The sequence below is a fragment of the Periplaneta americana genome, chromosome 3, assembly GCF_040183065.1.
Source record: "Periplaneta americana isolate PAMFEO1 chromosome 3, P.americana_PAMFEO1_priV1, whole genome shotgun sequence".
In the NCBI taxonomy this organism is placed as follows: Eukaryota; Metazoa; Arthropoda; class Insecta; order Blattodea; family Blattidae; genus Periplaneta; species Periplaneta americana.
Window position 1 is genome coordinate 115,215,449 of NC_091119.1, and position 21,398 is coordinate 115,236,846.

At 33.2% G+C, this 21,398-nt stretch overlaps 1 protein-coding gene across 5 annotated transcripts in view; it reads right to left on the reverse strand.

The window, feature by feature from the left end:
• The window catches only part of LOC138696403 (putative fibroblast growth factor 1), a 94,066-nt gene that overhangs the window by 54,104 nt on the left and 18,564 nt on the right, over positions 1 to 21,398 (reverse strand). For all 5 annotated transcript variants that reach the window (XM_069821323.1, XM_069821319.1, XM_069821322.1 and 2 more), the window contains exon 2: positions 19,022 to 19,126. In XM_069821323.1, the coding sequence (XP_069677424.1) occupies positions 19,022 to 19,126 (105 nt within the window). The remainder of the gene's footprint in view (positions 1 to 19,021; positions 19,127 to 21,398) is intronic.

The following is a 21,398-nucleotide window of genomic DNA, read 5'->3' on the forward strand; positions in this document are numbered from 1 at the left end:
ATTTTTCCTTTATTTTCCCAATAATTTCTCCTCTATGTCCCTCTATTTTTCCTCTATTTTCCCTATATTTTACCTCCATTTTTTCCTATATTTTTTTTCATTTTTCCTCTATTTTCTCCTATATTTCTCTTTATTTTCCCTACTATTTTTCGTCTAATTCCTACTCAATTTTCTTCTCTATTTTCTCTTTTACTTTTCTTCATTTCCCCCTATTTTCCACTCTATTTTCCCCCATTTCTTTCTCCATATTTCCTCTATTTCCCTCTAATTTCTCCTCAAATTTCTTCTCTATTTTCCCTCTCTTTCTCCTTTACTTTCCCCTCTATTTTCTCCTTTATTTTTCTCCATTTTCTCCTCTATTTTTCTCTACTTTCTCCTCTATTTTCTTCTCTATTCTTCCGCTCATTTTTTTTATTTCCTCTGTACTTTTTTTCCCTATTTTCCCTCCATTTTCTCTACATTTTCCCTCCATTTTCTGCTAAAATTTATCCTCTGTTTCCTTCTCTATTTTTTTCTCTATTTTCTCCTCTAGCTTATTATACCCTTTATTTCCTCTTCTTTTTGCCTCTATTTTCTCCTTCATTTCTTCTGAATTTTTTTCTCTGTTTTCCCCTGTTTTCTCCTCTATTTTCTTCTCCTTTACCTCTTCATTTTCCCTCTATTTTCGCCACTATTTTCCCTCTGTATTGTCCTCTTTTTAGTCTACATTTTTACTCTGTTTCCCCCACTATTCCCCTTTCTCTTATATTTTATTCTATTTTCCCCTCTATTTCTCTCTATATTCCCTCTATTTTTCCTCTATTTTCTCCTCTACTAGTTCCCCTCACTTTTCTTCTCCATTTTCTTATACATTTTTCCTCTGCTTCTCATTTTGATTCTCTATTTTTTTCTCTTCTTTCCATTTTCCCGTCTATTTGCTATATATTTCCTCTATTTCCTCTATATATTCTCCCTATTTCTTGCTATTTCCTCTCTGTTTCTCCTCTGTTTTGCCTCTACTTTCTCCTCCATTTTCTACACTACTTTTCTTCTACTTTCTCCAGTTTTCTCCTCTACTTTCTTGTCTATTTTACCTTTATTGTCCCTTTATTTTCTCCTCTATTCTCCCTCTATTATCTCCTCTATTGCCTTCTCTATTTCTCCTCCATTTTTCCTATACTTTTCTCTATTTTCTCCTATATTTCTTTTCTGTTTTTTTCTCTATTTTCGCTCTAATTTTTCCCCTATTTTTCTCTACTTTCTGTCTATTTTCTCCAATATATTCTTCTCTATTTGTCCTCTATTTCCTCTACTTTCTCCTCAATTTTCTTCTCTATTTTCCCTTCTTTTCTCCCTTGTTTTCTGAACTATATGTTCTCCTCTCGTTTCCTCCATTTTCTCCTCTTTTCGCCTCTAGTTTCTCTCTATTTTCCCCTGCATTTTTTCTTCTATTCTCCTTCTATTTTCTCCTCTGTTTTCCATCTGTTTTCCGTCTATTTTCTACTCTATTTCCCCTCTACTTTTCCTCTACTTCCTTCTCTATTTTTCCTCTATTTCACCTCTGTTTTCTCCCCTATTTCTCCTGTATTTTTTGTATATAATCTTTCTATTTTGTAATACATTTTTCCCCTATTTTCCCTCTATTTTCTCATCCAAAATTCTCCTCTATTTTTTCTCTATTTTATCCTGTAGTTTTCGTATATTGCCCTCGTCTAATTTCCCTTCCATATTCTCCTCCATTTTCTACTACTGTTCCTTTAATTTCCCTCTAGTTTCTTATCTATTTTTCTCTATTTCTCTCAATTTTCTTCTTTATTTTCTCCTCCCTTTATTTTCTCCCCTATGTTCTTCCTGTTTTTCCTCTATTATCCCTCAATTATCTCCTCTATTTTTCTCTATTCCATCCTCTATTTACACTCTATTTTCTCCTCTACTTTCTTCTCTATTTTCGTGTATTTTGCCACTATTTCATCCTTTTTTTCTGTCTACTTTCCCTCCATTTACTGATTTAATTTCCCTCTATTTATTTCTGAGTTTTCCTCTGTTTTTCTCTTCTCCTTTCTTTCCTCTCTATTTTCTCCTCTATTTTCGTCTATTCTTCCCCTATTTTCTCATCTCTTTTTTTCGTCTGTTTTCTCCTCTCCTTTTATCTTTATTTACTCTCTACGTTCCCTCGTTTTTCTCCGCTATTTTCTCTCTATTTACTCCTTTATTTTCTGCTCTACTTTATTCTCTATTTGTCCTCTATTTTCTACCCTATATTTGTTCATATCCCCTCTGATTTCTCCTCTGCTTTTGCATTTAATTTCTACTACTCTAGTTTTCCTCTAATCTCCCTCTAGTTTCTCCTGTAACTTTTCACTCTCTTTTCTCCTTTATTTTTCCTCTATTTTTCCTATTTTCCTTTTCTGTTTTCCCTCAATTTTCTCCCCTAATTTCTTCTCTATTTTCCCTATATTTTCTCCTCTAATTTATATCTATTTTATTTTGTATTTATCCTCTATTTACTCCTTTAATTTTCCTTCATTTTCTCCTCTCATTATCTTCCTTTTCTCCTCTATTTCCTTTCTGATTTTCCCTCTATTCTCTCCTCTATTTTCCCCTATTCTCTCCTCTATTTCCCTCTGTTCTCTTCTCTATTTCCCTCCACTTAAAATAAAATAATATAAATTAAAATGAGTTAAATTAAAATCAATTAAAAAAATTAAAACAAAAAATAAATTAAAAATAAAATTAATTAAATTAAAATAAATTTAAAAAATATAAATTAAGTTAGAATAAAATAATTGAAATAAATAAAATTAAATTTAAATAAATTAAAATACATTATATTAAATTATTATTAACTAAATTGAATTAATATAAATTAAGTTGAATTAAATTAAAGTAAAATAAATTAAAATCGTCAGCAACTAGATTTCAAGCCGAGTGGACGTACTGTCGTGCGAGGAATTGCAGAATCAACATAGAGAGAGCGATGCTCTAAGCTAAAGTAAAAAGAGTCGTCAGGCAACAGGAACAGCAGTAGACGAAAATAAAATGGGTGTGGATTTATAAGTGTATAGATTAAGAATTGGAATGTTTAGCATAAGAAGAGTTAAAGAAGAGAGAAGACAGGAGAGTGGGGAGAAGAAAGAACTAAAATGGGCGATTGGAGCAGTCATAGTGATGATATTAATAATTGGAGAAAATTGAAGTGAATCCGGGACCAAAGAGTGTGAAGAACGAAGAGTAGAGAGAGTTAATTAAAGAAGAAATGAAGTTAGGATTCATAAAAATTAATCAGGAAATAAAACTACAGCTACAGGATTTCAGTCAGACAATCACAAATTTGAAGACAAACATGGAGAATAACAACAAAAGAATTGAAGAGCTACAACAGTTAAATAGCCAGTTGGAAAAGAAGATTAGTGATTTAGAAGATAGCCAGAGGAAGAAGAATATGTTAATTTTCGTTATAAATGAGGACGAAAGAGAGTATGGAGAGGAAACTTACACTGCAGTGCGGAGAGTGTGTTGGGAGCTTTTCGAAGTAGATATAGATGGCCATATAGAAGAAGTTTATAGAGTGGGGAAGGGAAAATTTCGGCCAATCTTGCTGAAATTTCAAAATTTAAGGACAAAAGAAATGATTATGAACAGAGTGAAAAATGCGAGGGGAACAAAATTGCGCTTTGTAAATGACCTTAGTTACGAAGTAAGAAGAAAAAGAAGAAGAAAATTATTGTTACCATATCTGAAAACAGCGAGAAGTAAAGGACACTTTGCGATCATGATCGATGATAAATTGAAAATCAATGATAAAGTGTACGTTCTCGAATACTGTGAAAAGAATTGTGACAAACCAGAGTTTTGGACTGAAATCGAGCAAAGCCAGGTGAATCAAGGCGCAGTGAAACGGAGGTTCAATGAACGTGAAAATATGCGTACGTCAAGGCAGCATGCTAGGAAGAATGAAAAAATGCAAACGACACAAAACTTCAATATTGTGACAGCCCGTCAAGACTCGACCACGCGTCCCACAGAGGGCAGGGTGCGCGTGGAAGGTTCGGGTGACGTGGAGAAGGGAGCTGCAGCCACGCAAACTAGAGGGGCGCGACGAGAGGGGAAGAAAGCCAACGGCAGAGCGAGGTGAAGGGGAAGAATAGCAGCGTGACAGGTTATTCTCGAATTGTCCAGTAACGGAAACGTCGGGAAGGCCCGCGAAGCGTTGCCTAGCAAATAAAAAGGAGAGCAGAGCAGATTTGGACAGTAAGCGAGTTAGTCTTGTGTAGCAGTGAAGCCAGCTTCGAGACCAGAGCGCGACTTGAGTTGTGTCCGTAACTGTGGAGCCTGAAGCCCGGAGTTCGGGTGCAGTGGACCGCAGTTGGGGGACCTGAGTTCGAAGTTCAGCGGATCGTCTCTGAAGGTCTGGGGTTCGAGATTCTGTGAACGCGAGTGACTGAGCTAGAAGAACTAGCCAAGACAAACGAGCTGTGAACTGAGAACTGACAGTTCTGTGTTGTAAATAGTGCTTTGTGAATATTAGTTAAGATTAACAGTTCATTGTTGTTCGTATAGTGCAAGTAAATTGTCATTGTCGTCTGTGGAGTGCACTAACAAACGCTGTGTTACTGCGAGGAGAGCAAATCCCATTGTTGACGTGAGTGGAATTATATTGTAGAAGGTGAAGAGTTATTGTTGGAAGAATAAACTACATTGTTGTTTAGCAGGGGCGTATTTTGCGGACTACCGGGGCTACTGGCGGTAGCCCAAGGAAATTACAAAAGAAAAAGTTTATAATATAACATAATGTAATTATTTTGTATTATTAGTTTTACCACAGTAATTAAAATTAAAGTAATTGTTAGATTTATATGCGCTCTCTGCTCTCGAAAAGAAACAAGTTGTCAAGGTGGCATCGCTGGAGAAACCGCTGCTACGAGGGGTAGCCTGTGACTGTTCTGCTCACGCTGTCCTGTCGCAAAACTGCCCATCCCCCGCTCCCTTGTGTTTCTATCGTGCAGTGTAGGCCGGATGAGTTGCCGCTCTCGTGATCGGTTTCTTCGAAGGCACTAAGCAACAATACGCTTAGTACGCTAGCTCATGAATGTGATTGTGTTCTTGCAGTGCAGTATTTTAAATTTGTGATTTGTTCGAGTGTCTAAGAGTTATATTAATTGCTAATTATTAAGTTTTTAATTTCCCAATTAAGTGATATTGTGAAAAATATGGCAGAACAAGTTTCTGGAGAGGTTTGTGTTGAAAATGACCGTGTAATAGAAGGTTTATTAAAAGTGCCTTTTAACCGTCGTACATACAACGAGAAAGTTGAAATTGTGAAAATGGAAAGACCAACTCCTGAGTTAAATTTTGTCCATGAACGTAAAAGAAAAACAGCGTGAGTACACACGCCATTTCACTTCAACATCATATGGTAAGTGGAATTGGTTGTATGGTAGTTCTAAACTGTCTAAACTATTTTGCTGGCCATGTTTGTTATTTAGCCGCGAAACTAATGTGTGGTCAAAAGAGGGTTTTCTAATATGAACTCCCTTCGAACGGCAGTCCTAAAACACGACAAATCAAAAGCTCATATTTGTAGTAGCATGAACTTTGCAAACTTTGGGAAGACAAGAATTGATTTACAGCTAGATAAGCAAAAAGCTCTACACATCAACCAACACAATGCTCTTGTGAAAAAAAATCGGGAGATTTTACTGCGTCTTATTAACGCAGTCTGCTTTCTAGGAAAACAAGAATTGGCTTTTCGGGATCATAATGAGAGTGTGGAATCAGACAATAGAGGAAATTATATTGAATATTTAAGTTCCTTAAGTGAATTTGACAATTTACTGGCCAATCATCTCGAGAGTTCAACAGTATTTCGTGGTACTTCTCCCGCAATTCAGAATTACTTAATATTTGCTATAAGTGGGGTTATGATAAAGAACATAAAATCTAAAATAGAAGAACGGAGAGGCGTATACTGGTTAAAGGGTTTGGGCTACCGTGACCCTGTTATTACACAAAATATATCTAACAATTACTTTAATTTTAATTACTATGGTAAAACTAATAATACAAAATTATTACATTATGTTATATTATAAACTTTTTCTTTTGTAATTTCCTTGGGCTACCGCCGGTAGCCCCGGTAGCCCGCAAAATACGCCCCTGAGAAGAAGCACCCTTTGTGGCCATTGTTGTTGATGACAAGTGATCAGAGTCAATTGTCCACTGTTTTAAGATACGTCGACAGTACTGCCAATGTTCAAGAACGGTTTATAGGATTCACAAATGACAGAATAGATAGGGCTTTGGAGAGGTTATTAACGAAGAAGAAGAGTGCTAAAAAGTGAGTGCAAGAAAGTTAGGAGTGGCAAAAGTGTAAGAAAAGGAACAGAGAAGAAATTGTTAAGTGTAAGAAGATAGGGTAAGAGTGTAATAAGATAAGACTATCAAACAATGAATACAAGAGAATTAAAGTGAAAAAAAAAAAATCTGAACAAATATGAAGTGGAATGAGAGAGAAATTGGAAGTGTAATTAAGTGAATTAGATATTACATGTTTTTTAATGTAATGGGTTGGGAGTAGTATCAGGGGTACTATAACTGTAGGAGTATTATAGAAATACATATATGGAAAGAGATAATAAAATAGGAAATTTAGGAGTGAAGCGAAGAGAAATGGATCAATACATAAATAAACAGAGGATAGAAAAAAAAAGTGATGTAAGTGTTGTAAAATAGAGTAAAAGGAAAAGTCAGCAAGTAATGTAGGAGAAAATAGCTGGAAAATAATGATTAAGAGTAGGTAGAATTTGAGGGTAGAGAAGAAAATAAATAAATAATGCAAATTATTAACGAAGGAATATGCAATATTTAATAGGTGAGCGAGAAATGGAAGGGAGACAGCCTAGGTAGGAGGGAGAGAACAGAAGAGGATAGAGAGGGAAGGACATAGAGCAATTCAGTTATAACAGAACATTAGAAAGTAATCAAGAAATACTCGTCAAAGAATACATTAATAGAAAAGAGTTATATGTATTAAAGGGATGGTGGATCGAAAAACATAAATGTGAAGGTCCACCATAACTGTGAATTGTAAAGTTGACTGACAAATAAATATATCATATCATATCAATAAATTAAAATAAAATAAATTAAAATAAAATGGATTAAAATAAATTAAGTTAAATTAAAATAAATTAAATTAAATTGAAACAAATTAAACTAAAATAAAATAAATTGAATTAAATTAATATAAAGTGAATTAAATAGATTAAATTAAAATAAAATAAGTTAAAAGACATAAAATGAACTGAATTGAAATGAAATAAACTAAATTAAATTAAAATTTAAATAAACAGAAATAAATTAAACTAAATTCCATTAATTGAAATAAATTAAAATAGTATAAAATAAATTAAAAGAAAGTAAATTAGATTTAATTTAAAAATTACTTAAATTAAATTACAATTAAATAAATCGAAATAGATTAAATTGATTTAATAAAATAAATTACGAGGAGCATCCAGAAAGTAAGCTTTCCCATTTTTTCCCCTTGAAAGTAAACGTAATTGGCCGTTTCAATTCCGCATGCGTAACAGATCTACGTAGTACAGTCAGTAAGTTCTGACACTGACGCCTGAAGGGTAGGCACCCACAAGAATCTGGATGCCTCAAAAGATGCCGCGTGATACGTACACTTAAACAGATCGACATCCTCCCTCAATATAGTCGCCGTTGGCCGCTATGCACGTCTGCCAACGTTGGTGTAGCTGCTGGAAGCACCGCTGAAAGATGTTGGCAGGAAGATGCCCTACGGCTTCTCTTATGGCAGTCATGACCTTTTCGGCCGCATAAAAATTACGCCCACGTAGGATTGATTTCATGAGGGGAAAGAGAAAAAAAATCGCATGGTGCGAGATCAGGTGAGTACGGAGGGTGTGGCAAAACAGCGACCTGTTGCCTTGCAAGTTCCTCTTGGACAAGGATGGAGCGATGTGCAGGGGCGTTGTCGTGTAGCAACAGCCAATTCTTCCTATGCCAAAGCTCAGGACGCTTACGACGAATTGAATTGCGTAAACGGCCAAGAATCTCTTTGTAGAGGATCTTGTCTACAGTTGCACCTTGTGGGATGAATTCTATGTGAACAATTCCATTTGAATAAAAAAAACTGTTAAAGCATCACCTTGCCTTTTGACCTGTCTTGTTGCGGATTTTTCTGTCGTGGAAATAATGGCGTTTTCCAGGTGGCGTATTGTCGCTTCAGTTGCGGATCGTAAAGGAAACACCATGTTTCGTCTCCAGTTATGATCGGTTATAGCAGTTTCGCCTAATTTCTGACAGAACGTGACGTTTGCCCGTTGCTCAAACTGCAACATACTCGAGTTCCGACGCGCGCATTCAAATCACCGTCACAACAAAGACCGTAGTTCTGCTTACACTATATGCACGTAACTGTATGATGCTGGGACGAGAGACTAACTGACAAGGTACCATATCACGGCGCCACCTATCCGTTCTAGTGCACCACACCGCCACTATGCCCTCAGTCTCAGAACTTAATGAATGTACCACGTATGATGTATCAATCATATGCCAGCCGGACAGGTCCCGCCTGGTGCCAGTAGCGTGCCAGCAGTGGTCCGAAATGGAAGCTCTTATTCCTTCTCCCGCCGCCTGCTCTCTCTCTCCCTCCCTCCCACTCCCCCTATCCCGCTCCCTCCCACCCCTCCATCACCCCCTCCATCACTCCTCCTCCCTCCCTCCCCTCCATCCCCCTTCCTCCCTCTCTCCTCCTCCCTCCCCCTCCCCTCCTCACCCCTCCCTCCCGCTCCCTCACCCCCTCACCCTCCCCTCCCCATCTCCCCTACTCCCCCCCTCTCTCTCTCGAGCGTTTTGGCAACGACGAAGAGCTGAATGAAGACGTCTGTCACACGCTGGTTCCATTCACAGGCGGCACAGTTCTACGACAGAGAGATACAAAAGTTGATCCCACGATACATGTGTCTCAATTCTGATGGTGGTATTGTTGAAAAATAGCTGAAACATTGGTGTACCTGTTGCCAAATGTTTTCCTAAAATGTGTGTTCTTTTTTTTTTTTAATAGAGAAACTTACTTCTGAATGCGCCTAGTACATTACATTAATATAGATTAAATTAAAATAAAATAAAATAAATTAAATTAAAAAAATTAAAACACAGTAAATTAAAATAAATTAAAATAGAATAAAATACATTAACATAAAATGAATTTAATTTAATTAAATAAAAAAACTTAAATTGAAAAAAATTAAATTAATAAAATAAATTACATTACATTAAAATAAATGAAAGTAATTAAATTTAAATAAAATAATTTCAAAGGAAGTAAACTAAATTAAAAAAGTAAATTAACTGTAATTAAATTAAAATAAATAAATTGAAATAAAATAAATTCAATAGATTAAACGAAATAAATTAAATGAGTTTAAAATAAATAAAAAGAGAATAAAATACATTAAAATATGTAAAACAAATATAATTGAAGTAAAATAAATTCAATAGATTAAACGAAATAAATTAAATGAGTTTAAAATAAATAAAAAGAGAATAAAATACATTAAAATATGTAAAACAAATATAATTGAAGTAAATTAAATTCACTGAAAATATATTAAATTAAAATAAATTATATTAAACTAAATAAAATAAATTCAAATAAAACTAAATTACAACACATTAAATTAAATGAAAATAAATTAAATAAATTTAAATTGAATTAAAATTAATTAAATGAAAATAAATTAAGATAAAATAAATTAAATTAAAATTAATTTAATTTAATTAAAATAAATGAAAACAATTACAACTAAATAAATTAAAAATAAATTAAATTAAATTAAAATAAATTAAGAACATATAATTTATGTTAAATTGAATTAAGTTAGAATAAAATAATTAAAATAAATCGAATTAAATTGAAATAAATTAAATTAAGTTGAATTAAATTGAACTAAAGAAAATTGAACTAAATTAAATTATAGTAAATTAAATGAAATAAATTAAATAAAAATAAAAATAAATTCGATTTAACTTAGGCCTAATTAAAATAAAATATATAATAAAATGAAATAGTATGAAGTCAAATTAAAATAAAATAAATTAAAATTAATTAAATTAAATTGAAATTAAATAAGATTAATTACGCTTAATTAAATTAGAAGAAATTGAATTTAAAAAAATTATATTCAAATTAACTAAATTAAATTAAATTAAAAAATAAAACATATTAAAATAGATTGAAATGAATCAAATTAAATTAAAAAAATAAAAAAAGAATATTTAAATAAAATAAATAAATTATAATAAATTAAAATAAGTTAAAATGAAATAAATTAATATAAAATAAAATAAATTAAAGTAAATTAAATTAAAATGAAACAAATTGAGTTAAATTAATATAAAATAAATTAATATAAATTAAATTGAGTTGAAATGAAATCAATTAAAATATAATAAATTAAATTACAGTATAATGTATTAAAATAAATAAAGATATTTTAAAATAAAATAAATAAAACTGAAATAAATTAAACTAAAATAAAATAAATTGAAGTAAATTAAATAAAAAATACATTAAATTAAATTTATATAAAGTAAATTAAAATAAAGAAATTATAATAAATTAAAATAGATTAAATTAAAATAAAATTATTTAAAATAACAAAATAAACTGAATTAAAATAAAATAAAATAAATGAAAATGAATTAATACGAACTCCTCCAACTCTATCTGTCGTGGAAAGGAGAACTCTCTTCCCCAAGGCATATAGACGCTAGAGGCAGGCAAATTTTGACTTTCCAAAACAGACTTTTCTCTACAGGAGAACGAAGGGGCTCAGAACCAGTCATTTTTACTGTAGCATCCCCGCATGTCTCCTCGTCGTCGAAGTCATGTTTTCATTATCTCGCCGTCTCGTTATCTCGTCGTCACTTCATAGTCGTCTCGTCGTCGTCATGTCGTTTCGTCGTCTCTTCGTAGTAGTCTCGTCGTCTATTCTTAGTCGCCTCGTAGTCGTTACCGTTACGTCGTCGACGTCTCGTCGTCGTCTGGTCATTGTCTCGTTATCGTTGTCTTGTCGACGTCTGCTCGTTGTCTCATCGTCGTCGACGTCCAGTCGTTGTCCTCGACTTAGTGTCGTATTCGATGTCTCATCGTTGTTGGCGTCTTTTCGTCTTCGTCTCGAGAACGTTGTCCAGTCGCCGTCATCTCGTTATCATCGACAAGGCGTCGTCATATCGTTTTCCTCGTCTCATCGTCGTCTCGGTGTATCGTCGTCGTTGTTTTGCCGCCCTGTCGTCGACATATAGCTGTCTCTTCGACATCGTCTTGTCGTCTAGTCGTAATCTCTTCGTTGTCTCGTCGCTCTCGTCCCTTCGTCTCGTCGTCTCGTCATTTCCTCGTCGTCTTGTCGTCGTCTCGTCGTCGTAGGCGTCGTCTCGTCTTCGTCTTCGTCTCTTCGTTCTCGTCGTCATCGTTATCCCGTATACGTCTACTCGTCGTTGTCGTTATCTCTTGGCCGTAATCTCGTTTTCGTCCACTAATCTTCATCTCGTCATCGTCGTATCGCTGTCTCGTCTCCATCGTCTCGTCGTCCAGTCGTCGTAGCCTCGTCGACATCTTTTACGTCTCGTTGTCGTATCGTTGTGGTCTTGTTGTCGCCTTCTCGTTGTCGTCTTGTCGTCGTCATGTCCTCCTTCGTCGTCTTGTCGCCATTGTCTCGTCGCTTCGTCGTCGTTTCGTCGTCGTATCGTCGTCGTGTTGTATTTGTATAATCGTCATCGTTCTCATCGTCTCCTCGTCATCATCGTCTTCTCCCCGCCGTCCTCGTTATCCGTTTCGTATTCGTTGTCGCGTTATTGTTGTCTTCGTCTCGTCGTCTTCTCCCCGCCGTCGTCTCGTCTTCTTCTCCCTGCCGTTGTCTCGTCGTCATCGTCGTCCTCTCGTCGTCGTAGTCACTTTTTCCTTGTGTCGCCGTCTCGTCGTCTCTTCGTAGTCGTCTCGTCGTCGTAATTTCGTCTCATTGTCGACGTTGTTTCGTCGTCTCGTTGAAGTCTGCTCGTTGTCTCACCGTCGTCGTCTCGTATTCGACGTCTCGCCATCGTTGGCGTCGCTTGCTCTTCGTCTCGTCGTCTCGTTGACTTTATCTCGTTTTCGTCGACTAATCGTCATCTCGTCGTGGTTGTCATATCATTGTCCTCATCTCGTCGTCGTCATCTTCCTGTCTTGTCGTCGTAGTATCGCGGTCTCGTTGCCAATGTCTCGTCGTCATAGTATCTTCGTCGTTTTCGTCGTTTCGTCCACATCGTCTACGTCTCGTTGTCGTGTCGTCGTAGTCGACGTATTTTCCTTCGTCGTCTTGTCGCCTTTGTCTCGTCGTCGTGACGTCGTCTTGTCGTCGTCCTGGTCGTGGTATCGTGTTCGTCTACTCATCGTCCTTTCGTCGTCGTCTTGTCGTCGTCTCGTCTTATCCTCGTCGCCATTGTCTCGTCGCCGGTGGTCCAATTGTCTCTTCGCAATCCTCGTCTTCGTCTCGTATTCGTGTACTATAATAAAATAAGACAAAATAAATAAAATAGAATATAATTAATTATAAAAATTAAATAATATATAATAAAATGATATAATATAAAATGAAATAAATCAAATTACATAAATGAAATTATGTTAATTAGAATAAAATAAAACGAAATCAGTAAAACAACATAAAATAAAATAAATTAAGATAAAATAAAATAAATTAAATTTAAATTAAATAAATAATTTAGGTTGAATAAAATAAGACAAAAAAATAAATAAATTAAAATAAAATAAAATACTTCAAATTAAATTAGATTAATTAAAATAAAAAATAAAATGAGTTAAGATAAATTAAACTAAATTAAATTAAATTAGATACAATTAAACACAATTAAAATAAAATAAAGTGAATAAAATCGAGTTAATAAAATAAATAAAATGAAATAAATAAAATAAAATAAATTAAAATAAGATTAAATCAATTAAATTAAAGTAATAAAAATAAAATGAAATAAAATTGATTACATTAAATTAAATAAAATTAAATAAAACGAAATAAAATAAAACATTAAAGTAATTAAGATAAAATAAAATAATTTTTTCATTTTTAAAATTTTGTTTTAAAAATGTTTTAATTTCCTTTTTTCAAAATATTTTTCGGATTTTTTAAAGTTTTTAAAAGAATATTTATACTTTTTTGTAGTTGTATTTTTTAACTTTTTATTTTCAATTTTTTATTTTTTTATCTTTTCTCAATTGTTGTATTTTTTTTTCTTTAAATATATTTTATTTTATTTATTCAGTTATTTTCATTTTTTATTTTCATTTTCTTTATTTACTTTTTTCCAAAAAATTTGTTTCCATTTTTTTTTTCAAATTTTGTTCGAATTAAAAAAAAATTAAAAATTTTGAAAAATTCAAATTTTTTTTTAAATTTTGAAGAAAGCAAGAAAAAAATTAAAATTAAAAAATAAATTAAAAAAACAACTCCACAATTTTCAAAATTAAAAAAAATCTAAATTTAGAGAAACAATTTTCAAATTCTTCAAAAAAAAAAGTTCAAAATCTTGAAAACTTAAAATAAATTTAAAAATTTTTCAAGATTCAATATGGTTTCAAAATTTTAAAAAAAATTCCGAAAATTAAAAGAAATATTTGAAAAACTTTCAAAATTATCAAAATTATAAAAAAATTTTAAATGAAAAAAAGAATTCAAAATATCGAAATTTTAAAAAATAAAAAATAATCAAAATTAAAAAAAAGTGAAGATAAACTTTCATAATTTTAAAAAATTCACAAATTTTCAAGAATTCTAAAAATTTTGAAAAAATGAAAAAAAAAAAAAACATTTTAATATTATCAAAAATCGGAAAAATTTCGCGAGAAATGAGACGGCGACGACGAGACAACGCTGAGGACGACGACGAGACGAACATGACGAAACAACAACGACGAGTACACATACGAGACGATGACGAGGACGGTGAAGAGTCGACGACGAGACTACCGACGACGACGTAACGACGACGAAACAACTGCGACAGGACGACGACAGAGAACAGGACGACTACGAAGAGACGACAAGACGATCACGACGAGAAGACGACAAGGATGCGATTAGACAACGAAGACGACGACGAGACTACGACGACAGACGACCAGAAGATGGTGATGAGACCTCGATACAGCGTCGAGACGGCAAGACGACGAAACGGCGAGACGACGATGAGACGAGGACAACAGTATGACAACGTACGACGACCAGACTATGACGACGATACCACGATACGGCGACGAGACGACGATGAGGTCAAGACGAAACGATGCCAACGACGACGAGACGTCGAATACAGGACGACGACGGTAAGACAACGAGCACACTTCAAGGAAACGACGACAACGAGATAGTGACCAGACGACGCAAAGAGACAGCGGGACGACGATGAAGACTAGACTAAGAGACGACGAGATGACGAGAGGACTTTACGACGAGACGACTATGAAGAGACGACGGGACGGGTAGCCAAGAAAAACGTGACTACGACGAAAACGAAAAACGACGACAAGATGAAAACGATGACGACTAGACGATTGCGACGAGACAACGACGACTACGACCGCCATGAGTGGATGACAACGAACGACGTCGAGACGACGACACGACGAAGACAAGACGAACACGAGACGACGGCGGGGAGACGATGGCGGAGAGAAGACGACACGAACGACGACAAGGCCATAACGACGTGACAACGACGACAACGGAACGACAAGGAGACAACGTCGACAAGACGACGACGAGGAGGCGACGATGATGCAAGAGGACGATGAGAAGGCGACGACAAGACGACGACGACGGCGACGAGACAGCGATACGATCACGAGACGGAAAGACGACGACGAAAAGACGAGACGACGACGATGAAAAGGCGAGACGACGACGAGACGAGGAAAATGATATGACAACGAAGACGGAGCAACGATTAGTCGACGAAACGAGATGACGGCGACGAGACAACGGACGTCGACGATGAAACGACGTGACGTCGACGATGAGACGACGTCAACGACGACGAGTGGACCTATACGTGCCGACGACGAGAACGAAGAGACGACGACGAGAGGACGACGATGAGACGACGACGACAAGGCGACGACGACGATTTCATTTTATTTTAATTTAGTTAATTTAATTTATTTTATTTTATTATTATAATTATTTATTTTTAACTTATTCTATTTTATTTTAATTAATTTGATTTATTTACTTTTATTTTACGCTATTTTAATCAGTTTGAAATAACTTATTTTATCTTATTTTACTTTAATTAATTTTATTAAACTTATTTTATTTCATTTTAATTAATTTGATTTGATTTTACTCATTTTAATTTAATTTAATTTTAATTAATTTAAATTTAATATTTAATTCATTTCTGTTTTAACTATTTTAAAAGTATTTTCATTTCATTTATTTTAATTGAATTCAATTTTAATGTTATTTTAATTTAATTCATTTAAATTTAATTCATTTCATATTATTTAATTTAAATTAATTTTATTTCATTTTAATAAATGTAATATTAGAGAAAAAAAATTCGTTGCGTCACCGGGGAGCGAACCAAGGTTCTTGGTTCTATGTATTAAGCGTTCTCACCATTCAACTACGGCGAAGTCCAATCTACAGTAATGGTAGTTGCCTTTATATAAAATGCCAACATACATGCCCAACTGGGCGTCAGACTACAAAGAGAAAAAACACTGGAGGAGACAGGTTCCATCGGATGCTGTGTATTGGACTTCGACGTAGCGCAATGGTAAGAGCGCTTGGTTCATAGAACCAAGGACCCGGGTTCGATTCCCGACGCCGGATCGAGTTTTTTCTTCTAATAATTGTTACCCTAACAGATGTATTCTGTACGAACAAAATAATAATAATCTTTACGTGGATTATTCAATTTACTTTATTGTATTTTATTTTATTCTACTTCAATTTATTTAATTTTTTTTGTTTTAATTAATTTTATTTGTTAGTTCAATATATTTCAATTTATTTTATTTTAATACATTTTATTTTATTCTATTCATTTTCATTTATTTTATTTTACTTTATTCATTTTAACTTATTTTATTTTAATTAACCCTATTTTATTTCATTATATATTATTTAATTCAATTTATTTCACTTTAACTAAATTAATTAAATTTAATTACTTCATTTTGTTTTAAGTTAATTAATTATTATTTAATTATTTTATTTTATTTCAATTAATTTCATTCTTTAATTTTTTATATTACTTTAGTTAATTTGATTTATTATATTTTATCTTAATTAAAATTATTTCCTTTATTTTATTTATTTATTTCACATTAATTGATTTTAATTTATTTTCATTCAATTCATTTTTATTCAATTTAATCTATTCCATTATATTAATTTATTTCTTTTAATTAATTTCATGGGTGGGTGGATGAATAGACAGACAGACAGACAGACAGAGAGATAGATAGATAGATAGATAGATAGATAGATAGATAGATAGATAGATAGATAGATAGATAGATAGATAGATAGATAGATAGATAGATAGATAGATAGATAGATAGATAGATAGATAGATAGATAGATAGATAGATAGATGGGTGAGTGGGTGGGTGGGTGGGTGGGTGTATGGATGGATGGATGGACGGACGGACGGATGGATGGACGGATGGATGGTGGGACGGATGGAGGGACGGACGGACGGACGGACAGACGGACAGACAGACAGACCTACAGACAGACGGACGGACGGACGGACGGACGGACGGACGGACGGACAGACAGACAGACAGACAGACAGACAGACAGACAGACAGACAGACAGACAGATAGATAGATAGATAGATAGATAGATAGATAGATAGATAGATAGATAGATAGATAGATAGATAGACTGGGACTCGAAAAAATGGTACGCAAATACTGGAACGCGAAAATAATCGAACAAAAAATAAACAGGAATCCATTTCTATTTATCTTAATTTAGATATCAACCTATTTTATAGTGTTTTAAATGAAAATGTGTTAAACCAATTTAATTTATTAATTTAATTTAATGCAAGTTTTTTAAATTTATGTAATTAATTTTTTTAATTTATTACAATTCAATTTTTTTTTCAATTTTGTTATATTATTTTTAATTTTATTTACTAATTTATCTTAATTTAATACGATATATGTATTTGGATTTAATTCAATTTAATAATTTATTTTAATGTAAATTAATTTTCAGTTAAATTTATTTTAACTTTGTTTAATTTATTTCAATTTAGTTTGTTTTTATTTAATTTAAATTACTTCATTTTAATTAAATTTATTTAATTTAACTTCGTTCATTGTAATCAATTTAATTTATTTTATTTTAATTTAATTCAATTAATTTTATTTTTATTGAAGTTCTTTGAGTTTAAAGTATTTGTACCTTCAGCATAGTGTACCTTTGAACATTTTTTGTTTTTAATTTTTTCTGCCACCTAGAGAACTCATACTGACTTAGACTGTAGAGAATGCTGCTAAGTAGCTTTGGTCGAGTTTCGGTTTGAGTTCTGTAAGTTCTGTCGACAAAACAATTTTTTTTATTACCAAATGTAAACATTTCGTTCATTGATATATATTTTCTAACACAAAACCAAATTGTATTTGTTACTATCAATGAAGTACAGTGTGTTCCCTATAATCTGGAGAGTAATAACATATTTTAATTTCCATAATTTATTCGAATCTCTAGTTTTGGGAGCCAAATTTGTTTAAACGTGCACCCTCTTGTACCTTTGAACACAAAACATCTTGTACCATGGATGGAAAATACATTTTAAACATGATTGTGAGTTTATACAGCTATATTCCCACCTATATTCCATGTCTTCCAACTTACAAGAGGGTATGTTGTACTTTCGAACACATTACATATCCCTTCATTTTATTTTTTCCATCCTTAATAGATCTATAAACCGGGAAAATACATACAAGAAGTTGTAAAGGAATCTTCAATAATTATTTCAAGCATTTTTTTTTTTTCATTTTAAAAATTTCAATTCCCAAAATTAAAAAAAAAAAATAAAATAGAATAAAATGTGAAAAGTGTTTCAAGGTACAACAGTCTCCCCTGATTTAATGTTTTTAAGAAAACTTAATTTAATTTATTTTTATTTTGTAATACATTTTAAACTAATTTATTTCAATTTAATTTAAGTTATCTTAATGTAGTTTATTACTTTATTTTATTTGTATATATTGTAATTTAACTTAGTTTTGATTTGTTTGACTATTTTATTTCATTTTATTTTACTTTAATATAATGTATTTTAATTGAATTTAATAGTATATTTACCTATTTTAATTTTATTTCATTCAATATCTTTAATTTTTAATTTATATACTTTAATTTAATTTTACTCAATTTATTTTATTTTATTGTAAAGTTTTTTAGATAACACAACAAATATTGTTTGCTTTTATTTGTTTTTTGTAGGTTTAAAGGAACTTTTAGAATTAAATAGTTGCTATTCACACAATTTTGCATGTTTGTGTACTTTTTTTTTTTCATTTTTTTTTTGTCTTAAATATGCTTGTAAATTTGTTTATAGGATAAAAAATAGTGTCCTTCTCCGTATTTTTTACCTAAACATTGTTTTAAAGGAATAGAATGATTGTGAATTTCAGAATCCCCACATGTCCAGATAATTCAGTTTTTTTTTTTTTTTCCATAAAATACTAAAGAAAAAATTAAATTGCATATAGGTATGTCAAAAACTAAAACTTATTATTAAGGTTTACTAAAAAATAGTCACTCAAAAATATTAAACGCTTTTGAAGATAATCAGATTTTTGTGCCTCCTGAAAAAATACTCAACTGGACATGTGGGGTTTCTGCAATTCACGATTCAATTTATGTGATCGCCCTTGGACTCGCGCCAATCTGCAACATGAATGAAACAAGTGAAACTCACGAGGAGCCGCCGCCGACGTGTCTACGCAGTCTGCTTGCTGCCACATCCACCTCGTCGTCGTCGCTGGAGCTACTGCCCCCTGGTTCGAGCCCCGCAGCCTCCATTCTGGAAACATTACAAAACGAAATGCAACAAAATAATATTGAAATTATCGCTGTGGCGTAATGGTTAAGATGCTAAGCTACAACGACGACGATCCTGGAGCAGATTCCCCATAGGGTCATGTATTATTCGAATAATTGTTCTGATCCTTCCGTTTGCACCATGACTCTTAACAAGGAGTTCTCCTTGAGCATGAAGACGGTAGGCACGTAGGCTGGCTGACTTGTTCGAGTGCTGGACCCGGAACAGAGCCATGACTTAATGCTCCCATTGACCCTTTAAGCATCCTATATCCGATTAGGCCTTTTATTGTTCCGGTCCGCCTGGCGGCAGGTAGCATTCGTAAATCCTACGCTGCCCAAATCATAACAGAGACAGGTGTCATACCCAGGACCCGGAGCTCCAAACCCTTAAATCCCGTATCAGCATCGAAGACACGTAGGCAGATGATAGATAAAGTGAGGAGACAGATTGTGTTGGTGAAATGAAAGAGTAGAACGGAAGTATCTCGAGAAAACCCTCTGCAACATTTGCTTTGTTTACCACAAATTATATAACAACCAGATTGTGGATCGAACCCGTGACACCTGGGTGAAAGATAAGCGCGCTAACTCAAGGTCACTGTCGCGTCCAAGTACGTAGGACTGGCATCCAAACTGCTACTAATGCCGATTGTCTCCAAAGAAGGAAGCTTTAACCTCCTGCTGCCCTTTGAGCCTACATAGCCTGTAAAAGGTATTACAGTACTTTACCTATCGCTATCTATGGCGACCATAAAATTTAGATCTTAAAAGTCACCTATCTATATAATTATAGCGTGTAGCAGAAGTCCTACACAGAGACCTGAAATTACTATAAACCGAGAGTTTTACAATATTTTCAGAATTTTTTATTTTTCGCATGCTGTCCATCTGTTCACAGCGTTTGTCTTTGAACTACCGAACGATTCTGATCACACTAAATGACAGTTATGAATAAAATGATTACACAACATATTATACTTAAATTTTCTGAGCAAATATTATACTTTGGAATAATATTGTTTCTAAGTGTTCACTGCAGGGTTACGTACAAAACCATAGACGCATTGTAAACGTTATTCACATTTCAGTTCTGAAAGAGTAGATAGTCATTCTCGAGCTGAATAAAAGTAAATATAGGCGTAGTGAAACCTCTTTAAGATGACCATTAATAATTACAGAAAAAATAAGTAGGCCTAATCGACTGGAGGGGGCCTTCTCAAAGGGTTTCCAAATATATACACCATTATTACTTGGACATTATTTAATTGCAATAGGGGTCTAATAAAATGCTGTATTATTACTATTATTATTATTATTATTATTATTATTATTATTATTATTATTATTATTATTATTATTTCGTACGTTTACTAACAATAATATTATACTCTCGTATTGTTTTTCTAATATATGGAATAAGTCAAGTAGAATTTGATTTCCTAGTTCATGGGCAAGAGGTTTACATTGGTCAGGGTGATGGGCTGACCACAATTTTCCTCATTCAATATTCAACTTCACTGTTGGGATTTGGGTTTATCTTCAATCGCTTGCTATGCCTGAAGTACACGAGTTGGATCTAGTCATATTGCGAGTGTAATGCGTAAGTAAATTACAATCTTTTCAAAATATGTATTTAGTTTTTAATTAGCTTTTATTGTTTATATTATGAGTTTTGCTACAATTTGTTAATTAAGCTTTCTTATATTGAAAAGGACTGTACGTAGTCCACTGTGACGTCATCTACAGGTAAGATATGTCGATGTGAAGTAAGCGTGTTGAGTAGGTTTACATGCTCGAATATATTGTAACATTTAATAAATTTCAAAACATAAATATGTATATTATATTGAAGCCGCTTATACACCTGTTGTCAGTGACACAAGTGTGAGTAATGACTAAATTTACATTGAACATACCTTTTCATATATTACGAAAGCACTCAAAGTCTCCAAAAGAGGTAGCTTTCACTTTGTGAAAGTTTCGAAATTGTGAATATTACTGTGGAAAAACTTAATCGTACAGGTGAAGTTGCAGATGCAGTAAAAGTGAAGATAAACATTAACATTACTCTCAAAGAACCCTGGATATGAAGAAATATGAAATGTTGTTGCAGAGATGTGTGAAGATTCGAATGTGAAGCAAACACTGTGATTTTGAAATATAGTTCCATTATATCATGTGATGCTGAACTCAGTTTCACTCAACATAAATCTGTCCTCAGAGACAAAGAAGATTCATTTTCGTAATATATT